This window comes from Sorghum bicolor, chromosome 10, assembly GCF_000003195.3.
Source record: "Sorghum bicolor cultivar BTx623 chromosome 10, Sorghum_bicolor_NCBIv3, whole genome shotgun sequence".
NCBI classification, from domain to species: Eukaryota; Viridiplantae; Streptophyta; class Magnoliopsida; order Poales; family Poaceae; genus Sorghum; species Sorghum bicolor.
The window spans coordinates 7,927,152-7,947,077 of NC_012879.2; the positions used below are offsets into that span (position 1 = coordinate 7,927,152).

Genomic DNA, 19,926 nt, shown 5'->3' on the forward strand with positions numbered 1-19,926 from the left:
ATCAACATTGTTCATCTTGTTAGTTTATAATCTCCAAACACAAATATTTATTCATTCATATATTGTGCTTGTGTTGTTGTTGCTCTAGTGTAGCTAGTTTGCTTTTGTAGCATATTCGTTGCTCTCTTGTGTAACTAGTTAGCTTGAGTAGTCTTACTAGTTGCATTGCTTAGTTTATGTAGCTAAGTTATTTGAGCTCTTTAATTTGTCTTGAATAGCCTTGTTATTGAGCATTGTTAGTGAGCTTAGACTTTATGCGCTTTGCATACTAATATCTGTAGGAGCTCTCATGTTATTTAAGTACTAGTTGTATAGGTTTATGTGACCTTACTAACTAGAATTGTTTAAGTGAGCTCTACCTAGCCCGCCATCTTAGTTGCTTAATTTGGATTTTTTATAAGGTGTTTGAGAATATAGATAGAGGGGTGGAGTTTTGGGCTAGACTGATAGTTATAATTCCGTATGTGTTTCGGTTAGTCGGTGCTCCTAAATTTTAGAAAGGACTAGTCACATCCGCCATCTTAACCCTACAACCACACAATAGCATCCTATAACTCGTAGTACTTTAGCTTTGAATCTGTCCCATCATTTTTAAAAAACCTTTAAATCTCTATTAAGAAGCAATCTTTGCTAGTACTTCCTCCATCCTAGAACATAAGGCCTGCACATATTTAAAATTCAGGTTTTATGATTTTAACTAGCAATTAGTCAAATTATATAAAAAAATTATGATACAAAAGTAGTTCTATTAGATTTTTATTTATAAATACTTTCTAATGATAATTTTTTTCTATAAATTATACTATACTATAAGAGAAAGTATAAGTCAAAATATTTTTAGGAACCACATTAAATTAAATCATATATTTTGAGATGGAGGGGTATAATTTAAGGTCCGTTTGGATGTAAGAATCGGTTCTGATCCTCTTAAGAACCACTAGGAACACTTTCAAACTATCAAATTACAGGTATTTTGAGATGGAGTTTGTATTTGACAAATATTATCCAATCATGGATTAACTAGACTCAAAAAATTCGTCTCGCTAATTATAGACAAACTGTATAATTAGTTATTGTTTTTATCTATATTTAATGTTCTATGTATGTGCCGCAAGATTTGATTTGACGGAGAATCTAAAAAATTTTGTAAAATTTTTTAGAAACTAAACAAGGCCTAGGTCACGTGCTGAACCAGTCACCTCTCACGGCCAGTCAGCCACAGACAGACGACACTACAAAGCAGTACTAGGCATGTTTAGTTGTTTAGTTCTCAAAACTTTTTAGTTTTCGGTATTGTAGCTCTTTTGTTTTTATTTGACAATTATTATCTAATTATGGACTAACAAGACTGAAAAGATTCATCTCGTGATTTACATATAAACTGTATAATTAGTTTTTATTTTTGTTTATATTTAGTGCTTAATGCATGTGCCGCAAGATTCGATATGATAAGAAATATTGAAAAGTTTTTGGTTTTTGGTCGAACTAAACAAAGCCCTAGGCCTTGTTTAGTTCCAAAAAATTTTGGGAAATCGATACTGTAGCACTTTCGTTTGTATTTGATAAAAATTGTCCAATTATGGACTAACTAGGCTTAAAAGATTCATCTTGTCAATTCCGACCAAACTGTGCAATTAGTTTTTATTTTCGTATATATTTAATACTACATGCATGCTTCTAAAGATTCGATGCGATAGAGAATCTAAAAAATTTTGCAAATTTTTTTGGAAACTAAACAAGGCCAGTATACTGCCTGCAAATTAGAGCTGAAATTACTTGATCAAATGGTTATTACGGCCTTGTTTACTTTCTCAAAAATTTTGTAAAATTTTTCAGATTCTCCGTCACATCGAATCTTTAGACGTATGCATAGAGTATTAAATATAGATGAAAATAAAAACTAATTATACAGTTTGGTCGGAATTGACGAGACAAATCTTTTGAGCCTAGTTAGTCTATAATTGAACAATGTCTCTCAAATACAAACGAAAGTGCTACTATTTTTATTTTGTAAATTTTTTTGAAAGTAAACAAGGCCTACATATATGTCAGCCTGTTGCTAATCCCAAGACTGTTTCGAGATAAGTGTGACATCGGTCAAAAAAAACTTTATGATAAAAAAAAGAAAAAAAAAACCTTTGAATCTCTGTTCAGAAATAAATATCGAGATCGCAGAGGGTGTATCTGTTAAAACGCTCACAAATCCCATTCCTCCTGTCTCCTCCCGTCCTCCGCCTCGAGACGCCCGTCTCCTCATCGCTTTGCCCCCCACGAAGCAATTCTAAATCCTCGCGCAGAAGATCGGATCCTCTCGTGGGATCCGCATCGGTGCTTGCCCTCCCTGCTCGGATTTCTGGCAGCCCTTTCCTTCCCCCCTGAATTCCTGTGCGGTTTCCCTCCCCTGCCCCGGCGGTTTCTCCTGTTGCCTGTTGGGATCTTGGGAGGAGGAGGAAGGGGTTGGTGGGGGTGTGGAAGGCGCCCGCGATCCGGCCCGTGGAGATGGCCGGCGGGAAGGAGCCGATCGAGGTGAAGTTCCGGCTGTTCGACGGCACCGACATCGGGCCCAGCAAGTACGACCCCAACACCACCGTCACCGCGCTCAAGGAGTTCGTCCTCGCCCGGTGGCCGCAGGGTGAGGAGCACTACCTGTCGACTGCTCTGCCCCCTTCTTTCTTCTCTCTCTTTCTACTACGCGCTCGCTTCAGTTGCGTTGCGTATATGTACAGCTCTGCTCTTGATGCTTGCTGTTTCGGGAGGTTGCTTGTTCCGCTGTCGTGCCTTTTTACCCGTTCGGCCGTTCGGGAACAAGAAACGCCATTCGGACCATGGTTCTTGTGGGTTTTGGGGGTTGGAACTGTTAGTTTTCGTGCTGCGATTTGCTTGCTGTCCAAGACTCACTGGCCATGCTGCTGCATGGAATGGGATGCGTGATAGTTCTAGGATGAATTCAGTTAGTGCGCTGTTTGTTCTGTTAGTGCGGTAGTTGGTTATTCATACCCTTGTGTCCAGGTGATGTTTCTTTTAAGTCCCCTTACCTGTAGTGGCAACACTGCTACCTTCCATGTCAGAGTTTAGATGTAGAAATTATTGCCTTGTATTTGAGATGGATAGATTGCCTGTGTTTGGTTTCTCTCTTTATTGCATGTTGTATAGGGATGTGCAGAGGATTTCTGTTCCTGATGGTATGACCAGAGAATTTTGCTACCTGCTAGAACTCTTGAGTGCATATTTGGTAATTGGTCCTTTGCAAACATGTGATGGCAGGACCATTTCCTTAGATTCTGTGGCTCAATGTGACTGCCAGTCTTCTTACCTCATCATGTTCATCGATGGGCATCAATATTTTGGTGTTAACTTTCCCCTTTGCAAACATGTGATGGCAGGACCATTTCCTTAGATTCTGTGGCTCAATGTGACTGCCAGTCTTCTTACCTCATCATGTTCATCGATGGGCATCAATATTTTGGTGTTATTTTCCCCCCTGAATTCTGAACAACTAGGGGTTCCTTCTATTAATAGTATTTTTGTTGAAGCTAGCAGTCAGGATGTTTTTGTTGGTTAGTAAGACATATGACTGGATTAAGCTTGTAACTGTAAACATGGAGCGCATCTGAGCATCTGCATGGACAGGACCACAGTCAACATGAAAGTACTAGAAGAAACAACATTACATGCAGTATGAGCTTTTTCTACCATATCTGTGTGATAGTTCCACAAGTAAACGCTATTGATATTGTGAAACTGGGCTGCTCTTTATGTTTGGTGAAGTTGACAAATTATAGCAGGTTTAAACTGAAAGAATTCAGAGGGAATTCAGAGGTGGCAAGAAATGGAAAGTTCACAGTGATAAGGAAACAATCATAACACAACATGAAAAGTTCACAGTAATAAGGAAACAATCATAACACAATTAACCATATTTCAGGGGTTTACCTTGATGAATGATAATCTGTCGAGAACTAGGAGTTAACATTCTTTTTTGATCACCCTATTTCCTGTCATTAATTATTTTCAAACACTTCATTTTTGGCATTTCCTCGGAATATTTTTGTGTAGCTACTGGCATATTTCAATCCTCCAGAACCTTTGTGAACTGTGTTGATACTATTTTCCATATATGTTCACAGATAAAGAAATAGTTCCAAAAACTGTCAATGATGTGAAGCTCATCAATGCTGGAAGGATACTGGAGAATAGCAAAACTCTTGCTGAATCTCGAGTCCCAGTTGGAGAAGTTCCTGGAAGTGTGATTACGATGCATGTTGTTGTGCGGCCTCCCCAATCTAACAAAAGTGGTAATATTCTTTTTTCGTCAAAATTGTTCAAGTTATTTTCCTAATTTGTTTGATGATTTCCCTGTTCTAAGCTCCAGATGCTTGAAATTTCTTGTGTCAGTATTGAAATTTTGACCATCATCCATCACCCTCTAGGTACAATTAGTTAAATGCTCCTGCTGAGCTATGTTTTGCAATCTCACCCCAAAATAGAAAGAATGTGTAATGCTTATTAGGTGTATTAATGCAGTTCATCATTGTTAATTTCTAAGTCGTGGCATTTTCTCTGTCCTCCACTGTAGGTTGGTTCTTTTGTCAAATATTTTGGGCCCTGAACTCTTTATGCAACTTGTCACTTAGGCATTAGATTGAATCTAGCTCTTCTATTATTTGGGCTGTTCTGTGGTAGTGATAAAAAGTTATAAAGCAGGACTTCTTTTGTATTTGCTGCTTTTGTTGATCACTGATCAGAATAGGTTGCTGGTCAAAAATTTGCCTAGTCAAAACTATAGTCAAATCTGATCTGGTATGGAGCTGGGTTGACAGGGAAGGCATACCAGCAGTTTGACAAAACTGCTGATGTTAACCAGTCTTCTCTTCTCCTCATGCTTCCATGAGTTTCTTGTCATTTTCAGTTAATTGATTTGTTTGTCCATTATATGAACGTGTGTTAGCTAGCTTGCAATATCTGCTGATCGGTCTTGTATCTATATTGGTGTGCTAGTTTATTTTTTTCTTACCTATTTCTAGTTTAAAAAAAATCCTTAAAATGTTCTACCCTCCTTTTTCAGAGAAGCAACAGTCAAACTCCCCGAAGCCGAACAGATGTGGATGCACGATATTGTGACGTTGATGCAAGTAGCAATGTGTATATCGGTGTCCACAGGGATCACAAGTTCATTTAACAATTGATTCTTGCATCTATTCTTCACAGCCTAAGTGTAGAGATGGTGTTACGGCGAATCACATCTGTTTGAGAATTTGATGCTTGCGATCGTATGTTTGAGTGTGCAGGAAGGATAGTTCACGGGGTCCTGGTAAAACCCTTAAAAACGGTGTGGAGGAGTCAAGGAATTGGATGTTTGCTATTGTGTAATGTGTAGAGATAGTGATACCAGAAGTGAGTTGCTGCATAGTACATCGGAGACAATTCTTTTTCGTAGCTCGATTGCGTATATCGGTATATGTCTTTTGTAATAGAAAAAAGATGACTGGCTGTTCTTGTTATAAAGTGGTACGGAATACTGCTGGAAGTTTGGCATGGGACGATGAAAGTGAATATTGACCAGTAATATAATGCACTAATATTCTCTCTGTTTTAAATTATAAGTCATTTCCAGAATTTGAGAGAGTCAAACTTCAAAAGTTTGATTAAAAGTATAGAGAGAATTATAAAGTTTTTTTAACATCAAATAGGTATACTATGAAAATATATAATCTATAAAAAATCTAATGATACTTAGTTGACATTATAAATGTTATGATATAAATTTAGTTAAACTTAGGATACTTTGATTCTCTAAAATTTTTCAAATGACATAATTTGGGACAACTGATTGAGTACTTGTCTTGCTATTGTTGGACCCGCTATTGTTGGACCCTCGCCCCTCGGACGTCATCTCCAACGGCGAGCTCGCCAACACTTTTGGAGCAGAGCCCCTGTTTCTTTCTAGTGGCAAGCGAAGGCGTAGGCCTTCTTTGCAACACAGGAAAATAGAGAATTTCGAAAGAATTAGAATAGACCCTCTTTGGAAAAGACAAAAATATATTCTATCTCCTTGAACTATTGTTATAGTCTGATTTTTCCCTCAAACTTTAAAATTAGAAATATTATCCCTTCAACTCTTAAAATCATTCAAATTGCCTCACTGGCCTAGTTTGAAGTGATTTTGAGGGCGGATTTATCTTTCTTTACTTAACAAATTTGGTAAATATTTGAAAGGTTTTTAAACCATAGAAAATATCTCTGAGTTTAGTCTTTGAGAAAAATCATTGACATGTTCTAAAAAACAAAGAATCCAAATAAAATATTTAGACCTCATGAAAATATCTCTAGACACTTCAAAAATAGATTTAATTATAGAAAAATAGAAAAGATCCAAAAAAAATCTAAAAATTTCCCAAAACATTCGGCATCAATGTATGTAATGCTGGCAGTGTCTCATATTTTTTTTCCCATGCAAAGTTTTTCAAACAAACTATATATGTTTATTATAATGTTTTGTGAAGTTTCCATATTTTTCAACGTTTTCCCATTTTCTAGAGCTTAATCTATTTTTTGAAGCTTCTAAAGATAATTTGACAAGGTCTAAATTTTTACTTGGAATTGTGATATCCCAATCTATCTCTAGATTTTTCTTTTGGATTTTTTAGAAACTTACAGACATTTTTATGTGATTTTAAAACCGTATCAAATACTTATCAGAATTTTTTAAACTAAAAAAGAAATACAAAATCATCTTCGAAACAACTTTACACCATGGAGGGAGGTTTAGAGTTCAAGGGACAAGGGGTAAGATGTTCAGACTATTGCAATAGTTTACAAAGGTAGAATGGACTTTTTCTGATGCATCCTCCTATCAAAAAAAAAAAGATAGATCCAGTCAACAAAACACAATTCCCTTGCAGCCCGAACTGCTCGTAATGGCAAGAAGTTAATTATTACAACAAATCATGCGCACTGCAGCAGCGTCACGCACGCTCGCTCGCTCCACATCACAGGCCGTGCTGACAAACCACCATTTGTAAAACTGCAGAACACCGTACACTGAATAGATGCAACGAAGAAACACAGCATTAACCTGCTAGCAGCAAATAAGTTAATAGCACCGGTAGCAAAGACGGCGTCGGCGATTCAGAATTCGGAAAAAAAAAATTATAAGAATCACCCTGTCAGACATGCGTCCTGCTTCAGAAAGAGAATTCCAATCCACGGAACTTTGTGCAATAGGTATGAAAATGTAACAAAAACATATGGATAGACATACGCTACGTCTAAATGTTGATGCTCCAGTCGTAGTTTTGGTACATGACTTTCAGTTGAGTGCTCGCGAGCAGTTCCAAGAGCTGCTCTGACTCTGCAGGCGCAAGATAGTTGGCAGCATGCTTCAGCACTTCCGTCTCGTTCTTACCAAAATCCGTGCTATACCTGTCATGCAGAACATGATATCAATTTGAGAAACTACTCATCAAATCATTAGCTATATCATATCAAGACATCCTTTTGTTGGAGATTGTATAGCTTTCTGGAGACATCACATCCTATATTTATTTTTCTTTCTTAGCAAACATTGGCTATATTTCTGTAGTTGTATAGTTGTCCTTGCAACTTTAGTACACTTGTATCTTAAGTTATCAATAAAATTGGACACACCGAAGCACTTGATTTTGCAAGTTTCGTATGGCGCACTACCCAAAGTGAAAGCACTAAATTTGTAATGTACTTTTGGCTTCAGGATACGCGGGAAAAACAATCAATCTTACCATTTCAAAATCTTGCTTGCAGATGCAATTTTGGCTTCAGGATCAACAATCAGTCCTCCATTCCTTAGGAAATCACGTGCAGCTTCCATCAGTTCTTTATCGATATCTCCTGGCGAGTAACACCTAAGTGCAGGTCCAGATTTGGTGCCACATACCAAAGCAAAGTGAACAAGAGGTTCATGGTATGGAAGGGCCACCTGCAGTTACAACGAAGAAAATACAGTGAAAATATTTTCTCATCACAAATCTAGCTAACTCCTGGCCAGCATATATTTTCTTTTTTTGAGCATGCCGGCATATATTTTCTGGAATACACAGGAGTTGTGTATCATTGCATTAAGATAGGGAAAAAACGTAGGCTCAAAATAGCCAATACAAAACTCACACCACATCACACACACCTCAGCATTTTCTGTTACAAACGCGTCTGTTCATAGTAAGAAACGACCAAAACCTCAACCCTAGGATCCTGGCCAGCATATAGGACTCAGTAATTAGTCAGAATAGTGTTTATAATGAATGCTGAAATGTACCAGCAGTGTAGTTCTGCTATAATGTAGCAAGGGTTGTGGGCTTGTGGCTATGTATGCCTGTCTAGGCAAGTTGGTAAAGTTCTAGGCCTCCGGTGGATACTTCTATGACAAAGAATTGCCGACCAGCTACCTGGGTGGAAGGCGGACCTAATGACTTGTGCTGGTCGAAAAGTGCGGGTTCAGTTCGTGCTAACAGCTATGCTTTTTTATCTTCTAATGGCCATTGATTTCAAGCCATAGGACATCAAGGCTATATACAAAATACGGCGGGGCTTTCTTTGGCGTGGTCGAAAAGATGTACAGGGTGGACATTGTCTAGTTGCATGGGAGAGTTTGCTGCCCCCCCTGAGTTGAGTGGACTGGGAATTTCAGACCTCAGGACCCTTGGATGGGTCTGCACATGAGGTGGATTTGGCTCCAGAAAACAGAACCCAATTGTCCCTGCAGCGACCAAGGGCCTTGGTCGCTGCAGGGGAGGAGCGCCGGTTATGGTGCATGGCAGGTGCTCAGGGGCTGTCTCACTCCCTGATGGTTAGCATGTACGCCTCGACAGCTAGTTCACAGGTGCGAATGTAATCAGTCAAACAGTGTGGTGTGTGTTGTAAAGGGTTCTTAACCCTTCTTTCTTAATATAATGAAGCGCAGCTCTCCTGCGTTTTTCGAGAAAAAAAATATGTTTTACTTTCTTTTGCGAATTATATATTTGAAATCTAAACTTTGTTAACAATAACTGCTGAACCTAACTATCTGACTTTCCAGGGACACAAAAAGGAATGTACTAATTATTATTTACTAAGGATACAATGGTTCATTTGATGCCATATCTATATTCCTTGTATCTGCTTCTGCAATCAACTACTAGAAACTCCTCCTGACAATACATATTCAATTTTTTAGACGGAAATCAACAAACAAATATCCAGCATTACATTGCATCAGAATGAAATTATATCAACTAGCAGCGGATTACTGAATTTTTTGTAGGGTGTCGAATCACGTGAAAACCAAAAGATGTCTATCTTTGCAAGAGAGAGGTTATTTGTTTTGAATAGAACATTTTTCTGTTCTTCACGCAATTCACATATCAAATGATTTCTCTTAAACGTCCCTATCTAAGAAAAACTGCAGGTTGAACATATATCCAGTCTTGAAAAGAAATGCAAATTCTCTAATGTCACAGTTCAAGCAATTTTCTGAACATCTATTTGGTGGCAAGGGTAGAAACGAGAAATTTTCATGGAACAACAAAAAAAAATACACATACACCAAGAAAAAGAATAGGATTCCAGGCACTAATGCGATTCTGAGGAAAAAGGAAGTGGGTACAAACAGAGAACTATGTTTAGCTTTTCGAATGGGATCTGATATGTTCACCTTGGATCTTTGGTCTTTCTGCCCGAAAGGTTTGGTAATGTTGTATGGTGGCCTTTGGTTGCCGCGTAGAATGCCATTTTGGATCGCTGACAGTGAATAAGCACATCCACCAATGACATACTTAAAACCTCCAAAAAAGTTTCTTCTGTCCAGTGGTCCAGCAGGATGGCCACATGTCACTAATGCATGGATAGCCATCATATTGTATAGATTTATGAAGAAAGCAAGCTTTTCTTCACGTGATAAATCATCGATTTCCACCCTCTGGAGCTCCTCAACTGTTCTAATATATCTGTGTAGGAGAAATGAGAGTTAGTGCAATGCACCCATCATCACAACTGGGGACCCCAAACAGAAAACTAAGTAATATGTGTTCAAAAGAAATTTTTTATTTAAGTATTAACAACATAACATATAAAGAGATAAGCTCAAACAACATATCAAGGTCTACTCATTACATTATGAACCTATATACCTAAACATATGTATTAACTCAAAATCTGCCAGAAGTAACCAGAGCAACCAACAAAATGTTATCGTTGTAGTATATGAAGGTAAACAAGACATGGATTATGCAGTATACTTTATCTTTTGCATCTTAATCAAGTCTATGAGGCTAAGCACTAACCTTTTAAATTCCTCAGAACCTTGGATGCTTCTGTAGTCAACATGTCTACCATCTGCTGATACATAAGCTTCAAAAATGGCACAGGATAACAACCTCAGCCTTGATGCCACTTCAGCAATGGGCTTTGGTGCAACATCCATGATGCCCCTAGGGATGTTGTAGCATTGAGTCATAACTATAGGATCATGATCCAGGAAACGATATAGGTTGTTTCCATCTTCAAAGACATTTTCACTGCAGCGTCACAAAGTGTTTCAATATTAACAACCCAAATTGTCAAACAGTGCAGATGGATATAATAGAAATGCTAATTTCAAAACTTACTCTAGAACATTAACAACCCAAATTGTCAACCAGTGCAGATGGATATAATAGAAATGCTAATTTCAAAACTTACCCTAGAACATGACGAAAGAAGTATTTTCTTGCAAGCTTCCTTCCAAATTCCACTGCCTACATGTATAACAGGAATCTGTTAAAAAAAAGTGGTAGCCATACAATTTCCAGTATGAGGCAAAAAAATGCTTGATTTTTGAAATATCCTTGCACAACATAATGGCATAAAACATGTAATTTTTCCATCTATAGCTAAATAAGAACTAGTACCAAAGTTAGAGAAATCAAGAATAATATTGTTCAAAAGCCATGTTGTAAGGCGTAACATGCAGCATAGATGTTTTACCTCATCTCTCTCCAGATATTGATCTTCTGATATGAAATCCACAGCCTCACTACCAAGAAAGCAGTTACTAAATCTTCTCATCTTATAGAATCTATCCTTAGGAGTGATGGACTCTCTCATTTTTCTGACAATGGTTGCCAACTCATCAATCTTCCCACTTCCTGATTCATCATCTTCTCCAGGTAAGGGGGGCAATGGAGCAGAAGATGAGGGTTCTTCATTGAACAGAACACCGATATTCTCATCAAGTATACCAGAATCTTCCATTTTCTTCAACTCAATTAACCCTCCAATCAGTAGGTCATTAAAGTACACTTTTGGTACAGTGGATGATCCAGTATTCTTCTCCAATTCCAACTTTCTACCAGGGAAGATGTCAATGTTAATCTCAACATACTTGAGCCTCTTCTGATGCAAGAATAGACGAACCATTTTGCAATCTTCACACCCCAGTTTTGTGTATATTATTATCCTACTCTTCAATGTTGGTGGCTCCAACAAACCAGGCACATTTTCATTCAATGCTTCCCCAGTTACAAAAGTATCAAAATCTCGGCCAATTTTAATGAAGTTCAGTGGGTTCCAAGCAGTCCTTTCCTCAGATTTCTGCTGCACCTCTTTAGGCTTGGATTCATCATCTGTCCCAGTCTTCTCACAGTCCATGCATTCTGAACCAACAGTCTTGTCAGCTTCAGCCTTAAATTCATTCTCATCCTTTTTGCCAGAAAGGCGCCGCATAAATGTTGAAACTGCAATTGCACTCTTTTCTTTAACAAAATTTTTTATGGCAACAGCCCGGTCATTGAGTACAGACCCCTGAGCCTCTGAGTCAAGTTCCACAGATTGATTGGAAGAACGCCTCATTTCTTCTATTTCAGGAACCTCAGTTCCATCAAACACTGGCTCTTCAGATTTGTCTTCAGGAAGAATCTCTTTTGTGATCTCGTTTGAGCTTGCATATTCCAAGACATCTGAGCTTGTCCTTTCATTCATTTGTCCATTTAAGCCCTTTTCTGAATCATCATCTCCCTCTTGGATCTGCACTTCTGATTCATTGTTTAATTTGTCATTCGAGGAATTTGGCGCTTCTACATTTAACATTTCTGTTTTCCTTGACCAATCCCCTTCATCTTCACAATTTTGTCCAGGATTAGAAGCCTCTTCTATGACAGGAATTGTTTTGTCATCCTTGTCTGTACTCTCCATGATACAAAACAGCCTTCAGCAGGGCACCTGTGCAATCAAGACATGCAGTAAATTGTTAATATACGATATGACAAACATAATGAACACATCTTGAGTATGAGAAGATATCGAGGATTATGCTACCCTACCACAAAAACTTGGATGTTGGCATTTCCACACTAATACCAACATATATGTTAAAAAATGGTATACAAATAAAAATCAAACAGATGGGAAGCTATCCTTCCTAATTTAGGTCCCATGCAAGTTTGCAATCCATGCTGTCAGCATCTTGTACAAATCAGCAACTTACATGTGTAAGAGAAAGATCATCAGTTTCTTTTCTCGAATGCATATCATTGTATTAAAGAGAGAAAAAGGATCGGCCCCTTACAAACACCACCACCTCACTCCGTGCCTGGCTGTGAGGGGTTGTTTAGAGGAACTAATAGACAACTGAGATAGAGGTGAGACCTAACCACAAAAAAGAAGGACCTGAACAAGGTCGGGTAGGCTAACCAAGCCCACCACTGTGACCCAGTCCCAGCGTGCGCAGAAGTTCATCAATTTTAGCGGCACACACAAACTACATAATCAGATCATTTTGGAACATCAAATGATGCAGATTAATCATCCCCTATCCTGAAGAATGTGTGCAACATTGAATGTTCACAGCTCAAAGATTGTGTACTACTACATGGTAAAAACTATCAATCCTCAAAAGCAGCAAGGACTCTTGTGCAAGTTCTCAACAGCACATCTTTGGGAAGACCACTCAGATATCACACCACACATTTCAACAGCAGCAACTACACAGGAAAAAAAAATGAACACAAATGTTGAAATTTGAACATGCCGCATTGAACAATAGGTCGCGGAGCCACCAAACCCTGGTTCATCACAAATTACCACCAAACTACTCACTTAAATAATGCACTCAATCCAATATGTAACTAGATGATCAATCACGCATAAAAGGGACCAGAACAAGTATTATTATCCTACCAAAGAAGAGCAGGAACCATGGCATGATGCATTGATGGATAATCCATATGCATGCAGGTGGGAACGTTCTACTGATAGAAACAGACTTGGAACGCACAAGCATGGCAATCTAGCTCCCAACATGAGTTGCGTCTCCATTGAATGATTGAAACGTTCCCCCACAAACCTCTCGCGTGTCTCGACCAAATCGGAATCCCACAACCCCAACAGGTTACATCATTAAAACGCCCAGATCAGCCGCTCATAATCGCCAGCACACCATCACCTCACACACGAACGCTAAACATAAGGTCCCGCCCCTGCCCACAGGGTACACCGTGAGCACAAACATAAACCCTATATGCTATAGGGAGAGAGAGAAAAAAAATCCCCCAACTAAACTACATCCGCAGCAATCCGAGGAAGAAGGGGGAAAAATCAAAGCAAATAACCACCATTCCACGCCACTCCTCCCAAAAAAAAATTTCAAGCACACCAACCTGACGAAGAACGCCGGAGCAATGAGTCCCAAACTGAACCCCGAAGTCCACGAGCTGCGCGATTCAAACAAATGGACCAAAACAAAATTAGATGGAGGAGGAATAGAAACAAGCGGAGATTAATGGGAGCAAAGGGATGGAGGGAGGAACACGGAAGCGGGGGGGCGTACGCGAGTGGTAAAGCCGAGGATCCGAAATCCGTTTGCTCCCGAGCAGGGTTTGACTGGGGAGGAAGGTGACTGCAGGATGAGAGAGAGGTGAAGGGAACTGGGGAGCGGAGAGCGGCGGCGGAGTGGGAAGAGGCCGACCCGAGTCGACCGCGGGTGCTGTAGGAAGCGGGAACCGCGGGGCGAGCGGAGAAAACTGGCGAGAGAAACGGAGAGAAAGGGGCTGCCGGGCTGGGGACGTTTTCCAGTCACGTGGGTCTGCCTTCTGCGGATCGGGCCCTGTCGAGTGCAGAGGATAGACGCGGACTTTTTGACCGTGGCGGCCCACGTCAGAGCGGTGGATTCTTCTGTCTGACTTGTGGTAGTAATAGTAACAGTCTAAAATGAATTCTCGTGTCCGCCAAACCTTGAAATGAATTTCTCAAAAAAAAAAAACTGGAAATGAAATATAAATATGTGCATCAGTATCCATGATATAGATACTAGATGGATGTGTTTGAACCTATTATTATTAATTTCTCTATCTAATTATAAATAGATATTAAAAATGATGGATATTCGATACCATCAATATTTGCACTTGTGGATTATATACTACTAGATGAAATTATATATAAAAAAGTTATTTCATGATGGCTAGTTATATTAATTTTAGTTTTTAATGATTATCTACTTATTGAAAGATGCTTAAAAGTAATGACTAACAATATAAATTTTATCTTGTTATAATAATATATTGTATAGAGAAAAATCTAATTAATTTCCAGCATAATTAACATCATTAATTTTGATATGACCATAACATATAGTGTTGTTTTTTTAATAGTAGACATTCAACTTATAAATGTTAAATTTAAAAGTAGTGTCAACATTAATTAATAGTTGTTGCGAGGACCTTCCAATTAATCACGCGAAATCAAGTTGTCCTTTGATCAACACTTAATTTAACGCAAATAATCTGATCATCTCTAGAATTGCATCATCTGTACTATCCGTGCAAACACTGAGAATCTACCGCATTACATTAACATTCATAACTTACTAGGAAAATAATATGCACGTGTGTTGCAACGGGAGATAAAAAAATACTGCCAAACACGACATGTTCGCTTTAGCTTGCTGCACAGCTACAACGGCTGCGCCAGCTTAAATTTGTATAGGTACTATTTTTGATGTTGTGAATAGTTGCTACACTAATCACAAACAAATGGGCTCATTAATGGAAACAAGAACGATAATGTTATATATCTATTTACTTTTTATCATTCCTACAAAAAATAAAAGTTATACTTTATTTTATGATGATTGTCCATAGTATAATTAAATATTGTCAATAATGTATGATAATATCTTATTAATTTTGTATATTGAACTAAATATAACCTTGATGAGCCCCCATAACAAATTTTATCTAGATCTGTCACTGGACATACCTACTCAAGGCCTCAAAGGGTTTGCATAAAGATAAATGTTATCTATCAGACTATCACTCTACATCTAAACTTAACATGGATAAGTGATTGGCATGAGCATAGTTCATAGAGTATACATTTTTTATTTACCCCCCAACATATACACCTCTGTAAAATAAACAAAACATAATCTTGAAACTTTAACAGAAGTGGAGAATTGCAGCAGACTGTCTACAGCTGGCTCACAGTGGCAAGTAGATGACGCCCAAGTATAATACTAGCAGATTTGGAATTTGAAATGGGAAAAACTGTTTGTCCTCTCAGACATCCCGCGATGCTCATGCAGTCGACCTCCCGAAGGGGCGAGCACGACATCCCGCGTCCACCTTGAAGCAGTTGATCAAATCCAGCAGGTTCGCGTGCGACGACCCGCCTTTCTCCACGGCAGTCCTGGCCTTGGCCGCAAGCGCTCGTGCCCTCCTCCTCCGCTCCTCCCCCTCGCCTCCTCCCTGCATGACCTCCCTCACCGCCTTCTCCACCACATCTCTGGCCACCACGATCTCCTTCTCCTCAAGCTGGTACATGAGCGGCTCCGTCACCCCGACGTCCACGCCGATCCCCAGCACCTCCACGGCGAACTTGGCGTTCAAGAACTGGTCCGAGAAGTGCGGCCACGCCACCACCGGCAGCCCGGCCGTGATGGCCTCCATGGTCGAGTTCCACCCGCAGTGCGTCACGAAGCTGCCGATGGCTGCGTGGGACAGGATCAGCACCTGCGGCGCCCACCCCCTGATGAGCAGGCCGCGCCCGGCGACGCGCGCCTCGAGGTCGTGTAGGAACTCGGCCACTTCCTCGCCGGCGGCGGCGTTCTTGACCACCCAGATGAACGGGTGCCCTGACGCCTCCAGCCCGAGACCGAGCTCCACGACCTGCTTCTGTCGTGCGTGCGCGAGGCTCCCGAAGCTGACGTACACGACGGAGTTGGGCTCCTTGCCGTCGAGCCACCGGAGGCACTCGTCGGCACCGATGGCGGCGGTGTTCCCTCTCGACGCCAGCGTCGCGGTGCTCCGCTGGTGGAACAGAGACACCGGCCCGACGGTCCACACCTTCATCGCCCTGGCTTCCGCGTAGCCGGCGACGTACTCCGGCTCCATCTCCACGAAGCTGTTGGTGACGACGCCGTCGGCCTCGGCCAACACCTGCTCGACGTCGTCCGCGAATTTCTCGAACCCGGGCACCCCGCGGAAGAAACCGGGAGCCTGAGCCCTCGACACCTCGACCTTTTTCTCCAGGCCGGGCACGACGACCAGCTCGTGGTCATCGGCCACGCCGTCGTACGCGTGGAACCTCTCGACGTTGTGCTGGCAGAGGAGGCAGAAGGCGCACATGCTGAAGAAAGCGAGGCGCGGGACCTGGAGGTTCGCCGCGAGCTCCCTAGCCCACGGGTGGCAGAAGTCCGCCACGACGCACGTCGGGTACGGCGCGTGCGCGCGGAGGTGCCGCTCCAGAGGCTCCCGGAGGCGCGCCAGGGCGCGGAAGTAGTTGGTCCAGAGACCCTCCGGCACCTTGTCGACGTCGTCGGCGCCGTCGGGCAGCCCTTCCGCGGCGAGGTCGAGCGGGAGCTCGACGAGCCGGACCGCCAGGCCGGACTTTCGGGCGAAGTCGACGGCCGGCTTGATCCGGCCGGTGTTGGACGGGGTGACGACGATGCTGGCGAGAGCGCCGTGGGTGGCTAGCAGAAGCGCGGTGTCGGCCGCCGGGATCAGGTGGCCCTGAAACATCAGCGGGATGAACACGAAATGCGCCTTGACGTCGCAGCCGCTGCTGTCGACGTTCGCCGTCGGCGGGCGACGGCCATTCGCTGAGTCTTCTATTGCCATTTGGCAGCTTTTCAAGCTCCGATCAGAGAAGACCTACTGTGTTAAGTGTGCTTGGCTTCTTGCTAGTGTGTTTTTGGACTTTCGATGGACTGTTGTGTGCCAGTCCGATGTCTTAAATAGGAGATAAGGTTTTGCGGGCGGCGAGAACAAAGGGGGTGGAGGCATCGGCGGGAACGATGGTTCCAAGGGCTGTCGCACATCATCAATAGGCACGTTATCGCACCTGACTATACTAACTGAAAGATACCGCAATTTCGCATTTGTACTGATCGACTGCATAGCGGAAGGACGCTGCTTACAAGTTACCAGTGACGTAAACGATGATGTGGCAACTCATTCTAGAATAAGAGGCAGTGTGTAGGTTTGGCATACAATTAAGGCGTTGGATTCTAGTGTAGAACAAATGCAAGATCTTTGTTTGGATTGCAAGACAAAATTCTAACGACCGATAACCTACAGAAAAGAGGATGGTCACATCAAAAACATTGTGAACCTTGCTATGGTCCTTTAGAAACTGGCCTGCACCTATGCTTGTGTTGCCCTTTTGCAAAGGCAGTTTAGGATCAGATCATCTCGTGAGAGAACCTCCCTGAACTGCGGGCACAGTTTCAGGCCAATCCCGTACATATCAAAGCATGGTGGGAAGACACAGCAAAAATGGTACCAAGTTCAGAACGAAGACGACTCAAAGCGATGGTGATTTACACCTTTTGGAACATCTGGAAGGCGCGAAACAGGAGAATCTTCAATAACACCTCAGAGACGGTGGTGCAGGTGGCTGCAAGAATCAAGGACGACATCGAACAAAGAAAGAGAGATTTCAATCGAGCCTAGCTTTTCAGGGTGTTTCTCTATGTTTGTCTGCAACTGTGGCTTAGAACCCACACTATTTTTTCTTTCTTTGCTTGTACATAAACTCTTTTGCTCTCCTACTTAATTGAAACGCAGACTCCAGCCATTGCGTTAACGTTGTTAATTAACGCTCTTTAACTAAAATGAAATGGGCAATGGATCAGAGATTTCTTTAAATCAATTAGGCTTGTTACTGTGCTTGGGCCCGGAAGAAAAACTAGCAGCCGTTGATGTTAAATTGCTATGTAACGAAGGGTACTTTAGTACTTTTATTTAGTCAAGGTCATTATTAGCTCTATCTATAATTGATCCCGTCGTTTTTCTTGGGAGCACGAAAGCACGGTCTGGAGTCTGGAGTCGCCAATCGCGTTGAGGTCGACGTCGACGTCACCGGTGCCCTGGGATGTTTCTGGCACTGGCAGAGGTGCAGAGCGACAGCAGAAAACCAATCCGTGACAGCAGAGGCTCCGGCCACGGCCAAACGCGGGCTCGAGCGCAACAGCTGCGTTGGATGCCATGGCCGCGTGCGGACGAAACAACGAACGCATCTTTCACCTCCGTGGTACCACGGTCCACGGATGCGCGCGGACTGAAATGACACGGCAACGAGAACGGCCAAAGACGTGCGGTGACCTAGCGGCGGCGGCCACCTTACGCTGTTGCGCCACCTCCTCCTCCTTACGCTGTTGCGCGCGGCCTGCACGGCGCATGGCGAGGAGGAACTCGTCTAAGCGGCCGAGGAACGCATGTCTTTTTTGTTTTTTTCTTTGCTCTTTTTTTTTTGAAAAAAATCTCACAAATATATCTCTGGTAGTTTTAATTTAAATTCTAGATATCTTGACGCCAAGCATAATGACGCCAAGACCCCATTCGACGTGGACTGAACGTCGGCGCTGAGTGGCGCCAAGCTTGGCGCCGCAAGACATGGCGCCAAGCCTTTAAAACATATATCCACTTGTTTTCTTCCTTCTTCTCTCTCTCACTCTCTCGTACTTTCTCTCCTTCGCAGCCATGCCGCTCCGCCCACGCCCCTTCCCTCATCCTCCCTGCCAGCCGGCCACCCGCGCCCCGGCCCGCCCGACCGCGCTCGCCTAGTCCTCACGCCCCGAGATTAATAACCGTACACTTGTAATCTATCCATGGACGCCCGAGCATGGTTCCATTGCAATACCCATCGATAGCAACATACCCAACTTCTACACACCAGCTAGATGCCCACGATCACCAGAAAATAAAGAAGCACTCAGTCTTGTTATGTATGGAATGCCACTGCATCTGCGTGCAACCCATAGTAATACCTAGAATCTTCGTGGACATATGTGATGTTCGTGACGTCCAGTTTAGTAGAGTTGATCTCACATTCACCATGAACACATGCATCGAGATTAGCTATACCTAGGCTTGCACATATAGTCATCCGTAGACAACTGACAATCGGTGATTTCCTCCTGCACATATAGCCACTTTGGATTCATATAGAAGCACAACCACCAGGTGGTCAACAAGCAATCTAGCGCCACATAAATGGTAACCGCAGTTATAATGGAACCTTGTTTCCTTAATGTTACACCGTTTCCTCTAACAATTGTCACTCTTACTGCAGACCGGGCCATCCATCGAGTCTGATACACACAGTACCAGCAACCAAAAGGTGACCAGGGTGCGGGCCTTCTGGACATGCAGGTGCACATGGAGCAGGTCATCGACAATTAGGTATGGTGCAACTAGTCTATGCATCGCCCCTAACTATATACTTGAGAACTAAGACAATCTAAAAACTGCACTACCTCATACAGATCCTCATGCATGTCTCTCTATTAAAGAACCTCCCGATTTCCCAAAAGGAGATTCATCAGAAGATGATTCGCCTCAAGATGACACAGGAACAAGTTCCACCCTAGTACCGGGGACACCACTGGGCAATCTCGAAGGTGCCACCGAGGTACTTTCCACACCATATGGCTACCACGTT

General features: G+C 42.1%; 3 protein-coding genes across 3 annotated transcripts; 1 reads left to right on the top strand and 2 right to left on the bottom strand.

Moving 5' to 3' along the window:
- LOC8065511 (membrane-anchored ubiquitin-fold protein 3) lies at positions 2,180-5,597 on the top strand. The gene is made up of 3 exons (XM_002436693.2): positions 2,180-2,632; positions 4,128-4,295; positions 5,066-5,597. The coding sequence occupies exons 1-3, from the start codon at positions 2,500-2,502 to the stop codon at positions 5,119-5,121; spliced, it is 357 nt and encodes a 118-aa protein (XP_002436738.1). The 5' UTR covers positions 2,180-2,499; the 3' UTR covers positions 5,122-5,597.
- On the bottom strand, positions 6,727-14,045 carry LOC8081279. The gene is made up of 9 exons (XM_021450281.1): positions 13,814-14,045; positions 13,644-13,697; positions 10,975-12,207; positions 10,690-10,745; positions 10,293-10,526; positions 9,665-9,956; positions 7,758-7,954; positions 7,262-7,422; positions 6,727-7,075 (listed from the first exon to the last, which is right to left on the bottom strand). The coding sequence occupies exons 3-8, from the start codon at positions 12,178-12,180 to the stop codon at positions 7,269-7,271; spliced, it is 2,139 nt and encodes a 712-aa protein (XP_021305956.1). The 5' UTR covers positions 12,181-12,207; positions 13,644-13,697; positions 13,814-14,045; the 3' UTR covers positions 6,727-7,075; positions 7,262-7,268.
- LOC8065512 (UDP-glycosyltransferase 73C6) lies at positions 15,328-17,494 on the bottom strand. Its single transcript, XM_002438048.2, has one exon. It carries the CDS (start codon positions 17,100-17,102, stop codon positions 15,561-15,563), a length of 1,542 nt encoding a protein of 513 aa, XP_002438093.1. The 5' UTR covers positions 17,103-17,494; the 3' UTR covers positions 15,328-15,560.